The sequence below is a fragment of the Mya arenaria genome, chromosome 2, assembly GCF_026914265.1.
Source record: "Mya arenaria isolate MELC-2E11 chromosome 2, ASM2691426v1".
NCBI classification, from domain to species: Eukaryota; Metazoa; Mollusca; class Bivalvia; order Myida; family Myidae; genus Mya; species Mya arenaria.
In genome coordinates this window covers 37973409-37995328 of record NC_069123.1, presented here as the reverse complement: position 1 = coordinate 37995328, position 21920 = coordinate 37973409, and the positions used below count along the sequence as shown (strand labels likewise).

At 37.1% G+C, this 21920-nt stretch overlaps 1 protein-coding gene and 2 non-coding genes across 3 annotated transcripts; 1 reads left to right on the top strand and 2 right to left on the bottom strand.

Moving 5' to 3' along the window:
* The first annotated feature begins 839 nt into the window (after positions 1–839).
* Positions 840–21854, top strand: LOC128242061 (homeobox protein ceh-37-like). The gene is made up of 7 exons (XM_052959099.1): positions 840–934; positions 3293–3395; positions 14048–14139; positions 14609–14710; positions 17048–17724; positions 21036–21121; positions 21428–21854. Exons 2-7 carry the CDS (start codon positions 3311–3313, stop codon positions 21571–21573), a joined length of 1188 nt encoding a protein of 395 aa, XP_052815059.1. The 5' UTR covers positions 840–934; positions 3293–3310; the 3' UTR covers positions 21574–21854.
* Trnac-gca (transfer RNA cysteine (anticodon GCA)) lies at positions 18142–18213 on the bottom strand. The gene has a single exon. It is a non-coding gene; the product is annotated as a tRNA-Cys (tRNA).
* Positions 18650–18721, bottom strand: Trnac-gca (transfer RNA cysteine (anticodon GCA)). The gene has a single exon. It is a non-coding gene; the product is annotated as a tRNA-Cys (tRNA).
* Positions 21855–21920: the final 66 nt, after the last annotated feature.

Here is a 21920-nt window from a genome sequence, read left to right as displayed (position 1 = left end):
GATCAACAAATTGAGCAATTGCAAATGGAAAGATGAAAAGTCGATTTAAGGAACAATAAACAGCAGTGGCTTTCACAAGAGTAGGCATACAGAGTTAAATTGTTGACTCCTTTGGATGGAGCGCTTTTCTTGAAGCGCGACTTCAAGTGCAAACCAGGGTTTCGTCGATGAAAACTCGACTAGAATCGATCTCATAACTTTTGCGATTTTCACTGACAAAAAGACGGCAGCTGACAATACGCGGATAAAAGGGTGGATTGACGGGTGAAAAAAGAAAGACTTGTAGTGTATGACAAACCCGCAGACTGACGGAGCAATATACACATAGACTAACCTGTCCACGGTCAGACAAAGAGTGTAGATTTCTCATTATTTTGTACTTTAACTAATGGACATTATTTATTGTCATAAATTCTTCCGCCATGTGACAATTCCCAGAAACATCGTCCTCTCAGTGCGTCTCCCAGTCCCCGCCCTATAATTCCAGGCGCTTTTCTCCGACTGGTTGGAAGTTTTCCGATACGGTCGTCATTTCCAATTATGGTTTTCTGCCCTGCCCCCTGTCGCCTTGCAAAGCATAATTGCGCATTACGTGAAGAAAACTGAATAATCGGACAATCGGTGATCGAATACAGGACCCATTATCATCAACAAATTATCATAGAGCAAGGCTCACATTCGCTTTGTTCGCGTATAAATTATATCCACCCAGGATCTTCCTCTTACAAATTGCCATGGAAATCAAATTATCAATGATAATTCCTGACTTCATATTTGGTCGGAGAATTTTCTGTTTTATTTGACATTGCTCTGTGACACAGGAAACGTGGAAAAAGAATTGCTTGGAATCTTAGTTCTTTTGTGACAAAAGTGGTTGCTGATTGTACGTGACTGGAGACTGTTACAGATTAACCAGACTCACTCAAGGCCACAGGTATTGAATAAGTTTTGTTTTCTATGAACATATCATTGGATTAAATTATCTCTTTTAGTTTTAATTCCATAGTTTTATCCATGTTCGCTTAATGTTCATGTAAATAGCAAGGTTGCGAAACGCTACTTGTATTATGTGTATTATTTAATATCCATAGTCAGATAGCTGATTTCTGTAATGCCGAACACTTAAATTATAGACCAATTTCATGCTCGTCTGTTAAAAGCAGTTACCTGTGCACGAGTTTGTTTACACGTGCGCTGTTTTAAGGCGTGACGCCTCCCTCTATGCTACTTTGTGGTTTTTGAGTAATCCTCCCCATAAACAGACCCCACATTGTATTGAGTAATTTTTGAAAGAATTTAAATCATAATTTCATTAACCCATGGCATGTTTCAATCCCGTGGCGGTTACAGACGACTATTAGTTTTCACTCACCTGTGACGCGCCTTTTCTGTTCCCCATTTCGTCTCGCGAGAATCGTCTGTGGTGTCGTCTGCTTCGGTCGCAATTGCACGTGCAGACGCGTGCCACTAATCAAAAGTACGTTGCTTTAACATTTTTATTCCTTAACTAATTATTTCCCTAGCAAAATAAGTTTTCTTTATCTTAACCGCAAAATTATTAAAATTGTTATTGGAAAAACAAAGAGAAACAGTGTTTGCAGGGGAATAATTAAAATTAATTTAAATTTCTTGCCATTTCTGTAAATTTTGTGTAAAATGGTTCAGAGGCTGTAGTTATCATTCTGCTCTGAGATTTAGAAAGGATAACATATTGAAAAGGTACTGATTAGACTATTAATTGAGATGATTCTGAAATTTATTTAAAAAATATCTTTAAATCGATAAAAGCAACATTTTTAAATAATCAAAATTTATTGAATATACTGTAGGCTACAAAGAACAGTAATTTATTGAATATACTGTAGGCTACAAAGAACAGTAATTTATTGAATATACTGTAGGCTACAAAGAACAGTAAAGCTACATCCGTACGATGTACGGTATAAAAGTTCCGTTTAGTTTCTTATGCATGGTAGTTAGTTCATTTGTGTACAACCAGGGGCGGTATTTATATAAAACATCTTAAGTCATTTCTTAGCTTCAGTCTACTTTCTGAAGAAAAAAAACAACTCATAATCAAAGTCTTTCAACATATAAGTATAGAAAATACTATCATTAGTGAAAATAAAGTCGTTCAGATGTATTTATTTTATTCAGCTATTTCATCGTATGACCTGACCAGTGAGATGCTTAACCAAGGAAAATGGCTCAAACTAGGAAATGACTTAAGATGTTTTATAAACACTGGTCAAGCTGCTTTAAGATACGCTCTATATAAACCATTATCAAAAACAAATTAAAGGGACTGTCTAAAAGGACAAACATTAAAACCTATTATACAAACCATCTCCTGTTGAAATCGGACAACTTCGTTGGACACCAGTTTGCAACCGAACGTAACTTATTAATAAGTAATGTGAATATTTTTAGAATTCTTTAAAGACGATCATGAACAATGACATCAGACCATAAATGTCTTTGCATTCGTGTAAAGTGAGAGTGATATCACGGTACACCTTTCTAGTGTGTTTGTCCTTTCTCAAGTGTGCATCTACTTTCTCAAGTGCGTTTCACCTTTCTTCTGTGTGTTGTTCTTCTCCTTTGTGTTTTTTCTTTGTGTTTGTCCTTTGAGTTATTCCTTTGTGTTTCTCCTTCATCTAGTGTGTTTCTCCTTTGTGTTTCTCCTTTGAGTTTCTCCATGTGTTTCTCCTTTCTGTTTCTCCTTTGTCTTTCTTCTTTCCACTAGCGTGTTTCCATTCATCTTGTGTGTTTCTCCTTTCTAATGTTGAGCTTCTCCTTCCTCTAGTGTGTTCCTCCTTTCCCCTTGTTCTTGTATGTTTTCCTCTCTATTGGCACCATTAAATAGCTGTACTTGCGACAAGATGTTGCTCTGTAATTCTGTTAGAAAGCTTGACAAAACTTTGCAAGGTTTACATACTGTATGAGATGATATTAAATACTTAACATAAGAAGTCTTGAGTATTTTGTGCACAAGTATTATATATTTTCTTTCTTTTTTTCTACAATGTAAACTATCACATGTACAAACTACCTGTTTAAGAAATATTATAAATTTACTATGTTCTGAATTTAAAACAACCCAAACACAAAAATGCTTACAATTTATCATTCGTTCTGTCCCTATTTATTTATTTAAGATTGGTGTTGTTATATGTGGGGTGTTGTTTTTTCTTCAGGAAATACTCAGGTGTAGAAATAGCTCTATATTGTGTAGCATGGATGTTATAAACAAACCATCCACGATGCCTGTATTATACATATTCTATTCCAGCTACAGAAAGAAGGAGTCATGTTCTGCTTTCATTGTCCCCCGGGCCTTCACCCAGCGGCCCGACCCCTCGGGCTGGACCTGCCCTTCCAGACGCACCCCTCATGTGAGTAGATATGTTGTATCCTCTTATTTCATAATTTCGATTCCGGGACCTCCACTCCATGAGACTGTAAGCGATAGGATAGACAAATGGTTGCATCGACTTCTGAAAAGACAGAAAAAACAAGACAATTTTCTTGGACGTCCGGTGGCTACACACCATATACTTTAGTACAATTATGTGGGTGGACGGACAGACAATTTAGTTAAGACACTGCAGTTGGTGAACATTAACACGAAAACAATACAAAATGGCGCGTATGTGTCTATAGACGCGTCCAATGTTGCTACACCATCATAAATAAGGTCATTACCAAAACTGGTATTACCTCAAGAATGTTACTACCACCAAAGGCAACAGCGATAGAGAAACCATCAACAACTTTAACAAAACCTATTTTATTCTTTCTAAAGTTTAACATACGTAGTTTTAAATTAGTAATATGAAAATTTAAATACCTAGAATGAAGACTAATGTCCAAAAGTAAATATCTTCACTGATCATGGTATTTTTAAATGTCCTCATTATTTTTTAATCCACATGCAATAATATTGCAATATTGCACCAATATTGAACATACTTTAAGAATCTTGATAATTCCAAACTTTCTTAAACATTCTAAACAGATCTTGACATTTCATGCTAAAAATACTTTACGGAAAATCATAGTTTATTTTAATGACTCTATGTCGCCCTTCAATGAAACTTGACTATTAAAATGAAGTACCGAATGTAATTTACATAATTATACATGTTACAATACCTAACTTACATATAAATACATCGCTTTTGAAAGTCTTCAACTCTTCTAAGTAATGTCACATTTTCATATTTTTCCTGGCATGTTGCTATGTATTCGAAAATGTCTTAGAATGCCTTTATGTTTTTATACATGTTCAATATCTAATTTATGGGGTATGGTAAAAGGTACGGCTGCAACAATATACCTGTTTCCGACCATTCGGAACTCCTCGGCCATTTTCCTTCGAAAACAACCTCGGATATGTAAGGACGGTTTACAATGTCAGAAATCTTTGCATTTAACTTCGCTGCGTAGTGATTTTAATTTAGCAGTTAAATTTAATCACTATACTCTTGGGGATCTTAATGATTTATGTAATTAGACACTGCAATGGCAATCATGTTAAATTACGTTATACAAAATACATGTTAACACACTACAATTAAATAATATTATTACCGATCTTCTGATGTACCGGCATACATCCGAGTTTGTTTTCGGTGGAAATTGGCCGAGGAACTCCGATTGGTTACCGACATATGGACTTAACCGGTATACTGACCGAACTATGATTTCGTAGTTCCGGTGTATCGCAATATGCCTTTTTAGAGATAATTTTTCCTCCCAGACTACCACAATCATCATCAATAGAAAATATTAAACTGATCAATTGAAACATGGTGAACTTAACCATTATTCGCTCATCTTTCTGAGCACCTGATGCAAAAGTAAACTGGCTTGAATAGTTAGTACTCGACGAACCAAACCATATTGTAATTCATTTACAATACGGGCTCTGCATATTGCAATATGTAACACTATGATTTTCGGCTTGTTGTTGCAACCCTTCATAAAAGTATCAATAAGTTAAGCTCATTGTTATATTTTCTTTATTTTCGGAACACAAAATTAAACTTAAATTTCAAATGAGCGTATTAAACTTGAGAGTGTTAAAGTTACAAAAAGGAGTAAAAACATAGAGGTCGAGCGAGACTAAACGTATACAAAAAAAAGAATTTTGTGGTTTGGTAAAATTGTGCTGTGTTAAACTACAATTCCATAAAGGGTGAAAATATTTGATGAATTTTGCACATATTTCTTTAAAAAAAAGAGAAAAAGATAGTCGAAGCTCATACAATGTTCGTGATCACAGTTATGTTTAAAAATGTGATTTGTGAAATATTTCGTCCAAAAATGCACCACTGAACGATGAAAGTGTTTATCATGTACACATCATTTAATAGAAAGTATAGTATTGTTATTTGGATAGTTGAGCTCACCTGTTCTGGATGATTTAAGGACCGCTGGATGCCCTTGTGACCTTGTTGTCCGCCCTTCTCCTTTTATTTGCTTTAACGAAATCTAACCCGAAACTAAAAATAACATGATTTTATTCAGGAATGATCAACGCATTTACATGAAAATGTGTATGAAATATTAGTTGTTTAAATTCTAAAACAAGTACTTTACTTACCTATGCAAAAATAATAGATAAAAAAGCGCCTCGAACAATGTCTGGAGCTACTTATTGGGTTTGGCGTCTAGTCGGATAGTTCCGAGGCTCAAATTTACCACTGCCCCGGGGTTAAATTGTTTATACAATAACAAATAGATCTCCATTTACATAAAGGTAGCATTTTCCCCAACCCAGATCAAAGCAAAACGGCAACGAAACCCGATATAAGGCCATCATGGCACTCGAGTAACTGCTGTCACAACCTTTTTACGCCTTTGGTGTGTTTCTTTCTTTTTAGTTCATGTACCGCTCTCATGGTTCCTAACCTTATATAAGGTCGTATATTAGAAAGTAATGCGAGGGAAGCGCCGACGTTTGCACGCGAAACGACTACTAATTTAATTTACACGTTAGTCTCTGTGAATGTTTGCTATTTCCCGGTTACCGCTTCCCAGGACAATCAGGAATTCGTCATTCGGAAACAATCGCGCTCAATCTATCAAGGGGTTAGGAGTCGAAATCTGTACGGCGAAATTAAATTTGTGAACCAAATTTCAGCACATCGTTCTCCGTAATCAACGTAATTAACCCAAATAATGTAGTTAAGGAAATTACATTTCAATACGCGTTAGTTCCGTACTCGTTCCGGTCACGTGAGTCGGTCACGTGGTACATACTTTACTAGAAACAAACAAAAAAGCTATGCCTTGTAAAATGTTTTTTTCTCTGAGTTTTCTTTACAAATCTGCACTGTACTAGTTTAAATTGAATTACATTAATTAAACAAAGGTACTGATTGGGTACTAATTTCATTAATCAAGGAAGAACGTGTGGAATTAAGAAGTTTTTCATGTTGAGATTTTACCAAATTGATCTACTAAATCAATTTTACTAGTTTTAGGTTCCCTCGAAGTTTTAACGTAGTTATTTCAAGCACCAATCAAATAACAAAAATCAGAGTTGGTATCTGATTGTGTTCAGGATTAACTAAGTTAACAGGCGTAGGTTGTGATAATTAGATTTCCTGTACATTCTAGCGAAAAATTGTTACGCCGTCTTTTAACTCGATTAAGTTGAAAATGGAACGTATGGTTTTAGAAACTCAGTGAAAAGGTTAAATTAAACACATTTTGTGATCGTGATAATGTATTTATAATAATGTTTAGTCCAAAGTTGGCAATAGTTTTAATATGAATTTCTGACATGCATGGCATTTACAAGGGTTCTTTAAATTCTGGCTCTAATGCATACATTTTACATAAAACATTTTTGTATTTTTTGGCGGTACTGTAACTTTGCATGAAAAGATGGAATATTATTTTTGAAGTATTCTCTTAAGAACATTGTCAAAACCATCTCCATCAATTTTCACTAATTCTTTCCAGATAAATCCTTTTCATGCTAAAATGACCAGTAATGACGGGTTAAGGGTATTTTCCGGCTCTGGTCCGGATAAAAACTGTCAAATAGCGGCCTCTTGTGAAAGAAATAGCATCTGACGATCTTTACGGAATAACACTTGAGTTAACCCGATTGATAACAAATAATGAAATTATTTTTCTAAATCTATTATCAGCTTATTGTGATGTTCTTAGAGGGAAAATATCCAATGAAAATTGCTATTATTAATATGAAGTGGCGATTACAGAATTTAGCCAGAAGCTCAAAGCAGAAAGAACGAACAATGATAATACAACATAATGATATTGTTCAGACTTAAATGTCATATTTAAGGAGTTCAATGTTCTGCCCCACCGAAGGAAGGGGTTGGGGAGATCAGTGTGCACACCCAGGGGTTTAAGACAGAGCAATTGTTTTGTTTAAATCCCACCCCTGAAGCATGGTAGCTTCTTAAAACCCTTGGGCCGGATGTGTTCTATGTATCAAAATCCTTAAAAATAAGTCCAAGTATATGTCATGGGTGGTGGTCTGACCGGGTCTGCCCTCATATCGCAGTCTAAAGTTTGCGGTGGGGTAAAACATTGATATACAGAACGGAACATAACATTAAGTGTTAACTTGGACGTATACATTCCGTCGTTGCTTTACAGCAACACATGGCATGACATTAACAATGCAAGAGTGTATTAAAGTAATTGCAAATCAACAACTTGATCACATGTTAAAATAGATAATGGTAAGCGTTAGTAATCAAAGCGATATATCGTAATTTTAAAGCAAGTTTGCAATATAAAGCTTATTTTCTTAGTCACACAGTATTTAAGGAGTTTAATAATTCTATAAAATTAAACATACATGGTCGTGCAAAATAAGATTTATCAGTGAATCTTCTTGTTGATGTATGCACATCTAAAATCATCCCGGTTTTTGTGTGTGTTTTTGAAAGTTACATTTAACTTATTTAACCAATAAATCCGTTAATAAGGTTTTTTACAGCGATTTTTTACGTTTCATGGTTTCAGACATCGGACATGCTAATTCCGAGTGGAATTGGAACAAAATGCTTGTAATATTGTTGAAACATCTTCAAACGTTCAAAAACGTGCTCTAGTGTTAACGAACTTTTTGAAGGGACTAGACACCAGATGGTCCAAAAATCGGCAAATACAGTATTTACTCAAAACAAGCTTAGACTTGTCAATGTGAGCTAGAAGGAGGCCGAAAATACATAAATGTAAATGATTTGAAGAATAAACGTAAAAAATCATGTTGCTGTCCCATCTGAGTTTCCCCGTTTAAACATAGCTCATAATGGTTTCCCAGTTTAAACCATATCTGTTCATGAGTACAGATAAATATACCGAATCTATTTTTAACTGACTGGGATTGACGTGGTAGACAACACATGCATCTTTCACAGTTTTTTGCGCATTTTTCCAATTTTAAATTATAAAAATGCGCTACCACTGCGTAAGATGCATGTTTCATAAGCGATGTGATACATCAGTAACTAAGACTCAATGCGTTGTCAATTTCATTTAAGTTTTTGACATTTTGTTTTTCTTGCAATTGAATCATCGGGTATTTTGTCCCTTTAAAGTCCCATTAAAATTTGTGACAGAAAATGCCAAAATGGGTAAGAAAGCTACTGCAAATTGAATGACTGAAGTTTTCGAACAAAGTTTGAAACATAAATAAATGCCAACGTAATATCTTTGAGCGAGTCAGCTAAATATCTAAGAACGTCTATGGACCAAAATGAAGTTATAGGTGAACAACTAACTAAATTATGTAATGATTCCATTGATTATAATGTTAAATTTTGATGTCTGGCCGAAATTTCTCGAAACTTGTGACTTGTTCATATTTGATTTTGCATAACAATTACTTGCTTTAATAGTCTCAAAATTCTCCAAAAAAATTGAGAAAACAAAAGAAAGTATACCAAAACAAAAATAAGGAGCTAAGGTAAACCCTTTTATAGGGGATGTTTCGAGAAAATGAGACCAGGTGGTTGTGGCCCAATATATTGATTGAATTATATGAGAAGATTGTGTTTGATATTTAATATGTGTCACATTAATACCTAAAGATACATTTCCGAAAACTTGTTTTAGGTACATTATAATGTTCAATATTTCTTCTTAGAAATTAAAGGAAAAAATCATTTTTTTTAAATGACTAAAAAGCTATGTTTTATTACACATACATGTTCTTTTTCCTCAAGTGATACCAAAATATTCTGGATCTTCAAGACATAATGTCTTCTGATTGCGGGTGGAGTGCCAGCCAAAACTTACTTATTAAAGTACAATTACCCTTCATTTGTTTAAATATGCTGCACCTAAAGATAAACCGTCTTTTGCACTTTATCTCAAACGGTTTTAGATATGTATCAGTACGCGAAGACAGCTAGACCTAAATATAGTCCTAGAATATGCAAAGTCTGAGTCCTTGGTTTTTATAAGTGTTCCTTTTGAATGGAAATTTGATTAAGACAGAAGGGGGGAATTGAATCACACATTAAATCTAAAATTTTATTGAATTTTACGCGCTTTTGAGAATTCATGCTTTTAAAATGCCATTTCTTTAAAAGGTCTTGTCAGCATTCTATTCCATGTAATTCGATCAAACTCACATACAAATACAATTATTCAATAAAATTTGCCGTTACACAATTACTGGGTATTAGCTAGAACAGTACGCCATACGGTCACTTGTGCCTAATTCGTTTGGATGAATAGGAAATAATTACGAATAATTAGAAATTATATGACAGTGTCATTGATTATTGACGGATAGTTTACTCTTTCAACCAAGACAGTGTCAATATCACACAAACAGACGGGGGAATATTTACAATTTCACAGAAAATTGTCTGATGCCTTTTACTATAAATTTGTCACTGAAGCATGCTTGATACTGACTGCTTTTATCATTTTTCCCCTTAAAGCTGCACTCTCACAGATTGGTTGTTTTGACAACATTTTTGTTTTTATTTTGGAATGAGTCAATTTTTGCGTAAATGTCTGAAAACCAGTGAAGTAAGAATCATGCTGACAAATGAGCAGATCGTAGTTTTCATATTAAGGTTTGAAAAATGGCTAAAATTGTTACTAACGCTTTAAGAAAAACGATATTTTCAGCAGTATACCAAATAAATGATATCTTTTCTATTTTGAGTTATCTTATATGACTGAATTGAAGGCACTGGTGCCAAAACCAGCTGATTCTGACACACACACACAAACTGAAAAATGGTCAAAATTGTCAATATGTGAGAGTGCAGCTTTAAGACTAATACACATAAAACACTATTAATTTGACTAAACATTAAGGTATCCGATGTATTATAATGTGATTTTGGATGCCTGGAGACACATTTTTGGGGTAATTTCACGTCCGATTTCAGTCGAAATTAAGACAAAAACACAAACTGTAATGCACTAGTCAATTGTAACCCCCTCCCCCCCCCCCCCCAGGTTCGGGGGTATACCGGGGATAGCCTTGGGAATGGTCCGTGTTCTTACCTTTCAGGTGGCCCCGCAGTGCCGGGTGAATGCAGTGGTTTAATATTCGCGCCAAAAATAGCGAGGGGGGGGGGCCTAACCTAGGGTCCCTGGGGTGCGGGGCATTTGGCGGGAATTTTACCAACAGTTCATTCCCGCAGGTCGGGGATTTTACCCGGGCTTTGCTGGACCGAAAGTCAAAGTCACTGGTATTTCCCCGGACCTGGGGGGTGGGGGGCGTGGTTACAATTTACTGGTGCATAATAACTTTATCTATAATGCCTTTTCATTCATATATTTTACATATTAAAAGTCTGGAAGCAGTACCGTTTTCAAATAATAAATATATAATTATGGAGTGATCGGGTCACGATTGAAATGTAACATTATTATCATCGTTAAATGGAATAACAATAAATATGAGCTTGTCTGTATACCGAATAATGTAAATTCGTACGTTTCAACTAATTTGGTGGTTGTTCAGTAGGATTTGTTAGGAATCGATTAAACACACTTGTTCTTCAAACACGTGTATTCGTTGTGGAATAAAATGACAAATTGTCCGAAATAATGAAAGTCAAATTGGAATAAACAGGAAAAGAGAAAAAGACCTCCAAAATATTCAAATCGTAGAACTAAAAAGTCTTTTATTGAATGCCAGCCTCATTTGTCATTTTGTTGTATTTTCCAAGTGCTCGTATAATGTATTTGTATATATAAAATGAAACAAAGCAAAGGTGTAGAAAATGAATTTATTGCAAAGAGTAATTGAAAAAGTAGAAGTTTCACTATATTTATATCTAAAAAAGACTTCCTTAGACTACAAAGTCTCGTTCCATCGTAATGAGAGGAAGTGGTTCCGATGTGAATACCTTGATTGGATCTGATTGGTTGTTTTAAAACATTAATTCCGGAAATTGTACATCGGCTATAGGCACGAGGACACATTAACTTGATGATAATGTTTACGTATCCCTGCGTAATAAGTTTATTTCCTTCCTTTGTGTTTCAATCACGAACGTTAATTGAAAATTTATAGCTGCTTCAGCCGACCAGCGGAAAGGAGCCCATCTTTATTCATTTGTGCGATTTTACAATCACTGGACATACACGATATATCGCCATCAAAAATGAATTTCATTTCTTCAGCTAATGGCGCGGACAATTCGACTAAGCGGTTGGAAATAATGCGATACTTAATGGAATTAAGGGATAAATTAGTGTCTTTATAGTCTTATTTTGTCCGCATTAGGCCCGACAGGGTCTAATTGACAGAGTGTCGTCTTGGGTTACCACCGGGCTAATGTGGCTGCCGCCGTCCATCCATTCCAATTCACCTGTCACGTCCATTCTTTAAGAAGTTTTGTGTTTAGTCTAAGAAAGCATTGAACTAATTATTTTTAAATTGCGCGCGACATAATGTTTGTTTTCTTTCTCATTTAGGGATGGCATATTGACCTGAACCTGGGAAACCGAAATACTTGTCATTTTTAAACTTAAATATAAGGTATATAAGGTTTAAAACGAAGTACAAACGTAATGACGACAAAATAAAACCCAAACACTTGCCATTAAGTGTTAAAACATTATATGGAGATATTTTTCGAAATTATAAAAAATACCGGCGTATGGGTCCGCCATACGCATGCGTGGGATAACATATTGCCCCAAAAGTTGGTCGCTCGCACCAAACTGAACCGAACAGATTAAACCAGATTCAAAATAATGTTTTTGGTCACATCCATGAAACTATGTACCGTGATTAAAGCAATTTGAAGAAACGAGTTTGGCAGTAACAAACTATCTTAGAATTTATAAGAATATTAAGTACTGAAGGATGGCTATATGCAATAAACCACGCCACGGGATTTTTAAAATGAATTTAGGCTACTGTTTCTCTATAATGAAATACCGAATATATTGAATAATTAAAAAATGTCGAAAAAATACTGTACTTATATATATTGTTAGAATATATCTTCTTAAAAACATAATACGAATTCGACAGGATTCGAACCTGTCCGATAAGTAGCCAGACCGCCAAGATATTCTATTAAGAGTCATGGTCGAATGATTATTGAAGTTCTGCAGGGATCACGATTTAATTGTTTTCATAATATACGAGTTTAAGTATGCATTGACTGACCTTGGTAAAAACATATAATAATTACTATGGTGAGAGGCAATGGAAGTAAGAATACAGTCTGTTTGATTGGCGACTCCTCAGTATGACTTTGACATTGGAACTTGGATAGCTGCACGTCACTTTAATGTACCGGATAATTAGGCCAAACAAGAGGGCTTAACTGTACTCCCCTTGGAGCGTTTTGTGCAACTATTTGGAGACGGAGGTCATAGTTGACATGTGAAACCGACACATTGATCACTTGTACAAGGTCACTCCGGTCTGTGTAGTGATGAGGGGTATTTTCTTTACCGCGGCTAGCGAATTTAAATTTATGCTATTAAAATGGAGAGCGTTTTTTTACGTTTATCATGTATAACATACTGTAACATACTGTAAGCCTGCTGATTTAGGTTGACAATTAAACCCTGATAAAGAGGGGTGTTTTTGTATGTGTATCATGTATAACATATCATATGCCCGTTCATTATAGTTTAGTATTTTACTGAGCGAAGTTTTTACATCATGATACTTTAGGCCCGATAATTTCATATTACCAATGGTATAAAGATGGAAATACAAAAATACTGTTATCAACAATCCAAACACATTTCAAGTTAAACGTACACTTCTAAAAATGGGGCGAGTTTTATACGAATGCGTCCATTAATAAGACAAAAACGTACGCCCCCCCCCCCCCCCACACACACACGAACACAATTATTACATTGATAAAAAAATAATCCTACGTTCGATTCGAATGTTCTGAAGCGGGTGGACGAACCGACATCTATGGACAAAATCAATATTACAAAATTAAAGGGTCTGCACAAGTATAGCTGTCATCTGCATTTTAATTAAATTTCAATGGAATGTTACCTTTTCAGTCTATGGGACAGCCTTCGCCTATTCCCCCACATAAAACACACGTGAATGTCACATGGCTTTATAGTAAACCTCAACTGTATAAAAGTAAAATTTATATTCAAGAGCACAATTTAGGTTTGCGTTTATTATTTATCGTTAATGTTATTATTATTTTTATTATTCGTATTAGTATATTATTATTTTATTATTATTATTTTATTATTATTTTATTATTATTATTATTATTAGTAGTAGTAGTAGTAGTGGTAGTGGTAGTGGTAGTAGTAGTAGTAGTAGTAGTAGTAGTAGTAGTAGTAGTAGTAGTAGTAGTAGTAGTAGTGGTAGTGGTAGTGGTAGTGGTAGTAGTGGTAGTGGTAGTGGTAGTAGTAGTAGTAGTAGTAGTAGTTAATTATTATTATTATTATTATTATTTGTTAATGTTTCAATATAACTTTTTTCCCTTTCTTATTTCATTGCAAGACACGTTAATTGTTCAGCTGTGTTTATATAAGTGTGAGTATATGTCTAATGACCCGTGCACTGTGTATGTTTCAGTCGCGGGTTACGGGCTGCACGGGGAACTGCACGAGGACGCCTTCGCCAGGCGGAAACAACGCCGCAACCGGACAACCTTCACCCTCCAACAGGCATGTGTTTATAAGATAAGCAGTCAATTGTATACTTAGGATACTCTGAACATCTAAATGATTTGATTGGTTAACATTATCAGTTAAATAAATATTGACCAAAGAATAAACATCTTGAACCAAACAAAAGAATTAACCAGTTTTAAACAACTACTTGCTTGCCAGGCCCTCCTCAGTCAAGTTTTTGATCCCTACATCTACTTGTAGATCTTTTTTCCTAAAACGTCATGGTATTTTGACGGGATAATTGTATGTCGCGTTAAACGTTCAATGTCTAAACAGTCAGTTGAACTGACTGACGTAGTATACGCCATTTAAAATATGCTGGAAATAAATTCACTCTATATAGCTTTAATTAAGCTTGAAGCCCCTTCCTACGAACAAAAACAGAGCCCGGGACCCTTTGAGTGAGCGACAGATTTTATAAGGCATTTAAGAAATTGATGTCATGATTCTTGCTTTCTTTCAGTTGGAAGAACTCGAGAAGGCGTTCGCACAGACGCATTACCCGGATGTCTTCACTCGGGAGGACCTCGCTATGAGGATAAATCTTACTGAGGCCCGGGTACAGGTGAGTGGAAAATATTATGTATATATTCTTTTGACGGGGCCTCATATTTCAGTATTCGGGTGTCTTTATCCGACAGGGCCTCGCTATGAGTATGATACTTACTGAGACCGGCTATATTTGAGCGGAAACTTAATATAATAGTTTCTAATGTTGGGTCACATAGTTCATAATCCGGATGTGTTTAGCTGAAAGGGCCATGCTATGAGAGGCCCAGTTACATCATAGTGGGTGTACTCAGTTTTATCCCTGTGCATACATGTATCGTTCTAGAACTTTATCTGAATGATTTTGGGTATGTAACTCTGTTCGAACGGGGCCTCGCAGACTTGAGGATCCGGGTATAATGTCCTGAATATCCATTGTAAGATACGGATACATGTGACCCGAAATTAAATAAATGCTAACGTTTAATCTAGATATTTTTTTACATTAATCAGTCTCTTAAAGGACACATTTTTACAAAAAGTCAGGGCATCAATAAGCAAGTTCAGTGATGTATAACTTTAAATGGGTAACTATTACCATATATCCGACTCTGGTTCCCGTATCAAACTCAATGCGTATCTCCTTACCAACGTTCAAATCCTAAAACCATCTGAAGTTAAGAAAATTTCATAATTATTTATCAAATTAACAACGTTATTTTATGATTATTTTGCACTAGACTTGATACCATGTAACGCGAAAACACATACAATACCAGCGTCTTATCTACAAACATTTGCTCAACACAGACAAAGGTCGATGTTTCGTGCAGCCCCCAACCCAGTTTAGTTAACTTCAGACATCTGTGACAGGCTAAGGACATCTAATCAAGTTTATCCAATTTTCTTAATATAAATCAAATTATTGGCTCTGAACTGTATGCGCGCTGCTGCAAAAACGGTGACATCACTAATCAACGAAGTCCAGAATCAAATCTGACAGCGACCTTAATATGTGGTCCGTCTCTTCTGCTTTGACAATTCTTCGCGGCCAAGCAACATATGGCTGTGGTTACCAATTTAGTTCGTTTTGGTAATTCCAAATTAATTGTATTTTAGCTTTATCTAGCTGATGAACAATTTGGTATGGCCCTTTTTATCATAAATCATACATGCCATGCATTAATACAAATGTTGAACTTATTACAAATGTAGATATACTACATAGTATATTTACAACTAAATGTGAACGCTATCAGAGGCGGTTCAATGATTTGACGTTAGAGAAAGCGCACTTTAGCGGGACACATTGGGGTGCCCCACCCCATCCTTCCCCAGAAATCCCCCAAATATGCTCTTAAAATGGCAAGGGGGGTGTTGGTCCACCTCCAAGACAAATGTGGCTAATTACAGTTTAAAATGGTGCATTTCTGTGTAATAAATGCATAGTTTTTCACGAAACTGGCATGAAATGAATACTTGGACAAGTATTGAGGGAGCGCCCCTCCCTGGATCCGCTAGTGGTTATATGGAAAACAGGTCAATATAATTATGATGACAACATTTGAAATAGTATAACGTGCTGCATCTGAAGTAATAAATTATAATTCACCATTTATTAAATCAGCAAAGAAAGCTGATACTGACGGCGGTTCCATGCCGCGTGCAAGCCTCCATATGACACAGAGTATGGAATCCGACACTGTTTAGCTGCCTTAATTTACCCGGAGCGCGGTGCATAATTACCGGCCCCGTGGGACAGCGTTATTCCATTATTTACCGATCTTTACTTAATGTTATTAAATTATACCTTAAAAGCTAATTAATGAATTTAGGTATTCTTTAAGCAATAATTAATGGGGGAATTTCGTTTCCAAGACAACCGATACGAGTAAAACCATTTGACAAAGCGATACAAGTGTTTTATTTGATCGACTTTTTTCCTTGACGTAGTAAAACGCTTTGAGAAGCCATATAACACGGGGAGATTATGTTGGCTAAGTAGCGGCCATTATCATTGAGTTCTCATTGCCGCCTGGGGAGCGACTAGACCGGAAGCGCTTTCTTGGACAAAGGCGGGCGGAAAATGAGAAAGCCCGTGCAAGCGTCCGAGGGGACCGTTAAGCAAGCGTCTCAGGTGCCGTTGAGCGAGAAACTTAATTCGGTTTGCATAACATAATAAACATTTTCTCTATTAGATTATGAATTGCAGTAAATGAAATATAAATGCGCGGAAATGAGATAAGATCATTTCCCAGTGGCTTCTTTGTGACATATGAGATTTGGGGAAAAGAGAAGAGTCATTATTCACAATTGTTAGCACCAATTGATCCATAAGAGCGTCTTTTTCTAGGAGAACGATGTAAATGCTAGATTTAATCATTTATCCTGGTCTATTTCGCTGTATTTCCAGGTTTGGTTCCAGAATAGGCGAGCAAAGTGGCGTAAAAGTGAACGATTCACTCAGCGTCAACCGAACTCCAATGACGGGGACCCAGATCACCCCGATGACGGCAGATCTGAGAACGAGGCCGATGATCCTGACGTGTGCGGTGACGTATCTTGCGGTGAAGAAGATGAAATCGAGGCAAAATTACAAAATGTTAACCAGTTTGCTACAGAAAACGATGTGAAGGACACAAATACAGATAAACGCGAAGGTGAAGGCATCATTGATGATAATCAAATTCCAACTAAATTACAAACCGAACCAAATAAAAGTGAAACCATAACATCCGCCAGTGAGAGTGGTGATAAAAGTAGTCAAAACATTGGTGAAAATCAAAATCAAAATGATATTGACAAAAACAGACATCTAATTCAAAACATTGTTGCCACTGACAATAACAATGGACGAGATACTCCGGGTATCACTGGTACCAAAAGCGAGGCTCCCATCGAGATGACGTCATCAGTGGGAATGACGTCATCTTCCTCTCCGCCTCTGGCGTCCATGGCTCTCATAAACAGCGCCCGGGCGAGCATGATGATGGGAAAACCGATGCTTCAGCACTCGTTCACCCAGACGCTTATGGCTCTCAGTAACAACGCCGCCATGCATCGACCGTCGTTCTTCCCCATGGTTGATAGGTAAGCGGCTCAGTTCTGACTTATTTCAATAATTTTCAATACTTTCGGTCTCCGGATATCCAAGTTTTTGCGTAACAGATATAATCCATCAGAGTAAAGCGCCGAAAAGCTCTGGAGAAAGCCTCGGAGGACGATTTTTTTCAAGTAGAATAAACATATGAAAGGAAGGAGACAATTTAAAAGAAAGCGCTGAAAGCGTTGAAAGGCTGTAGGCTAGTGAAACCCTATATTGGCTAAAGACGTTTTGACAATTAGTAGTAAACTAAGGCAGGTTTTAACCGCGAAACAATCTGCAATCTCACAGATTGACCGTTTCAACAATGTATATTGTCTTTGAATAAACCAATCTTTGCATACATATCTGGAAATCAGTGCTATAAGAGGTTTAAAAGTTGTACGCACATCAGGAAAAAAGCTAGGGGACACCCGGGTTCGAACCGGGGACCTCTCGATCTGCAGTCGAATGCTCTACCACTGAGCTATATCCCCTTTTAGGACTACCTCATACTGCGTGGCTATAAAATGTGTGCAATGGCTCTAAAAACAATGATAAAAACAAAATAACAATGACAGAAACTGATAAGCACGGATCCATTTGAGTCTTATCGTACTCAATTCACAGTAAAACAAATGTGTTAAACAGCGTACTAGTGCATTCAGTAAAAAAAAACAAAAAAAAACGTTTTTTCCTAAATCGACACTCATATGTTTTCATCATAATATAAATGATTCATTTCGTGAAAAATATGAACATTAATTATAAAGAAAAAGATCATTCGGATCGAAGGTATGATTTAGCAAACCATGTGGAACTGGGAGAGGTTTATTTAAAAAAAGGCAAGAATTTCTTTCCGTCATCGAAATGGATTTGTTTCGTTAGATAGTGGTAACTTGTATTGCTTTTAAGGGCAAAATTGAAAATATAAGGGGACACCCGGGTTCGAACCGGGGACCTCTCGATCTGCAGTCGAATGCTCTACCACTGAGCTATATCCCCTAGCTGACGAAGTATTCACCGTTTGTCTCTGCGAGGATTGAGATAACAACTTTCCCGATTTTAAACCACTTGAATCTTATCATATTTCATTTCATGCCAGTCAGATACCAAAGGTCAACTGCCCATTAAAGGTGTACTGTATGGCTCTCCGTAATGTTTACATCACTGTTTAAACTGGTTTCAAATTGCATTGGTTCAATACTGATGCCCAGCCTCCCACTATCCCATAAAAAGGTTCCACCATTCAAATGGTTAAGGTAGCTAACAGTACCACGATTGTTATTTCTCCAAAACACTAATGTTCACAGCCATTCACTTTCTGACACCGTCTTTTCCCCCCATTTTCATTGCCATTGGTACTTTCTGGTATCTGGATACTACAAAAGCAATACCTGGACATTCATTTCTCTCTGAGACCCATGCTCCCTCTGAGACCCATGCTCCCCTCCCACTTTCCGACACATCTTCCACCATTTTCAACGCCAATGGTTCTGTATCGTCATTTTGCGCCACTTCAATACCGACATAGCTATATTGTTTTGTTTCCATAAGTTACAACCAATACTTGGCAAGACCAATGTTTCCCTCCCACTTTCCAACACCGTCATTTCCAATCATTTCAATACATACATGCAATACTTGGCAAGACCAATGTTCCCCTCCCACTTTCCAACACCGTCATTTCCAATCATTTCAATACATACATGCAATACTTGGCAAGACCAACGTTACCCTCCCACTTTCCAACACCGTCATTTCCAATCATTTCAATACATACATGCAATACTTGGCAAGACCAATGTTACCCTCACACTTTCCAACACCGTCATTTCCCACAATTTCAATACATACATGCAATACTTGGCAAGACCAACGTTACCCTCACACTTTCCAACACCGTCATTTCCCACCATTTCAATACATACATACAATACTTGGCAAGACCAACGTTTCCCTCCCACTTTCCAACACCGTCATTTCCCACCATTTCAATACATACATGCAATTTTTGGCAAGACCAACGTTTCCCTCCCACTTTCCAACACCGTCATTTCCAACCATTTCAATACATACATGCAATACAAGACCAACGTTTCCCTCCCACTTTCCAACACCGTCATTTCCCACCATTTCAATACATACATGCAATACTTGGCAAGACCAATGTTTCCCTCCCACTTTCCAACACCGTCATTTCCAATCATTTCAATACATACATGCAATACTTGGCAAGACCAACGTTACCCTCCCACTTTCCAACACCGTCATTTCCAATCATTTCAATACATACATGCAATACTTGGCAAGACCAACGTTACCCTCCCACTTTCCAACACCGTCATTTCCCACCATTTCAATACATACATGCAATTTTTGGCAAGACCAACGTTACCCTCCCACTTTCCAACACCGTCATTTCCCACCATTTCAATACATACATGCAATACAAGACCAACGTTTCCCTCCCACTTTCCAACACCGTCATTTCCCACCATTTCAATACATACATGCAATTTTTGGCAAGACCAACGTTACCCTCACACTTTCCAACACCGTCATTTCCCACAATTTCAATACATACATGCAATACTTGGCAAGACCAATGTTTCCCTCCCACTCTCCAACACCGTCATTTCCCACAATTTCAATACATACATGCAATACTTGGCAAGACCAATGTTTCCCTCCCACTCTCCAACCCCGTCATTTCCCACAATTTCAATACATACATACAATACTTGGCAAGACCAATGCTTCCCTCCCACTTTCCAACACCGTCATTTCCCACAATTTCAATACATACATGCAATACTTGGCAAGACCAATGTTTCCCTCCCACTCTCCAACACCGTCATTTCCCACAATTTCAATACATACATGCAATACTTGGCAAGACCAATGTTTCCCTCCCACTCTCCAACACCGTCATTTCCCACAATTTCAATACATACATACAATATTTGGCAAGACCAATGCTTCCCTCCCACTTTCCAACACCGTCATTTCCCACAATTTCAATACATATATGCAATACTTGGCAAGACCAATGTTTCCCTCCCACTCTCCATCACCGTCATTTCCCACCATTTCAATACATTTACCTATGTATGTTTTTTTAGTAGCTACAAGCAATATTGGCGTGACCAAATTTTACCCTCCTACTTTTTAATACCCCCTTTTCCAGGGAGTTTAATACTGCTTCCCAGTAGCTACAGGCAGTACTTGAACGAGGCCCTTTTCCCCTCCTTCTTCCAGATGCCTTAATTATATCGGTATGTTCAATCACTAATTGAATGTATTTTCTGTTTTCTAGTAGCTACAAGCAGTACCTGGACAGTTATTTTTCCCCTAGACCAATGTTCCCAGCCTCCCACTTCCCTACACACCCGGCGTTTAAAGGTAACACACTTTTATTATTGTGCCAAACTTAAGGACTTGTGAATTTCGGGACAATGGCCTCATACTCTAAATTAACAGTGATAATTTTAGAAACGTCTGAATACATTTATATACAGACGAAAATGCTGCAGCTAAACAAGACCTGTAAATCTATTAACAATGAAATGGCATCAATTTAAAAAAAAAAAAGATACCAATCAAACTGGTAAAGGTTACTCCCCTTTCAGGTGTAAACTTTGTAACAACATTTTAAAAACAAACAAGCAAAAAAGCGAAAGAAATATTAAAACCAGTCTTGTATTTCAGGCTACATGCCCCTGTGTGGCTGTAACTCCGTGATGGGAGGCCACGAGACCCGCAACAGCAGCGTGGCAGAACTTAGGCGACGCGCGCGGGAACACAGCGAGGCGCTGTCAACCTCTGCTCCCGGCTCGCCTGTCCACCGCTCATAAGGGCTTATTATATTGGGGGACGGCTTGTCTTCATGCCTTGTAGTGCGTGTCATTTCTTTTTTAAATATGGAATGCTTTTCCACTGTTTATCATTCTCGGCTGGTTCAGCGTCATCGTCCCCAGTGTTACAAGCAGCCCGCTGGGAGCCCCAACACAACTCTACTCAAACGTACGGCTCGAAAAACGGACAAACGCACATTTGTGAGGGGTTTGGGGGTAGGCAGTGAGCAGCCAGCTGCGGCCCGACCATGAATCGGATTTTCATTCATATATCTCAAGATATTCGTGTGTGACGAAAAGTTGTGTTTTACTGTTTATTTGTATTAAAGGAATATGTGCCATGTTTC

Bases quoted from the DNA above. Each gene is read 5' to 3' on its own strand.
- LOC128242061 (XM_052959099.1), top strand. From the start codon at position 3,311: ATGTTCTGCTTTCATTGTCCCCCGGGCCTTCACCCAGCGGCCCGACCC. The intron at 17,725-21,035 runs GTAAGCGGCTCA...TCTGTTTTCTAG, and splicing joins TTCTTCCCCATGGTTGATAG to TAGCTACAAGCAGTACCTGG. The intron at 21,122-21,427 runs GTAACACACTTT...CTTGTATTTCAG, and splicing joins TACACACCCGGCGTTTAAAG to GCTACATGCCCCTGTGTGGC.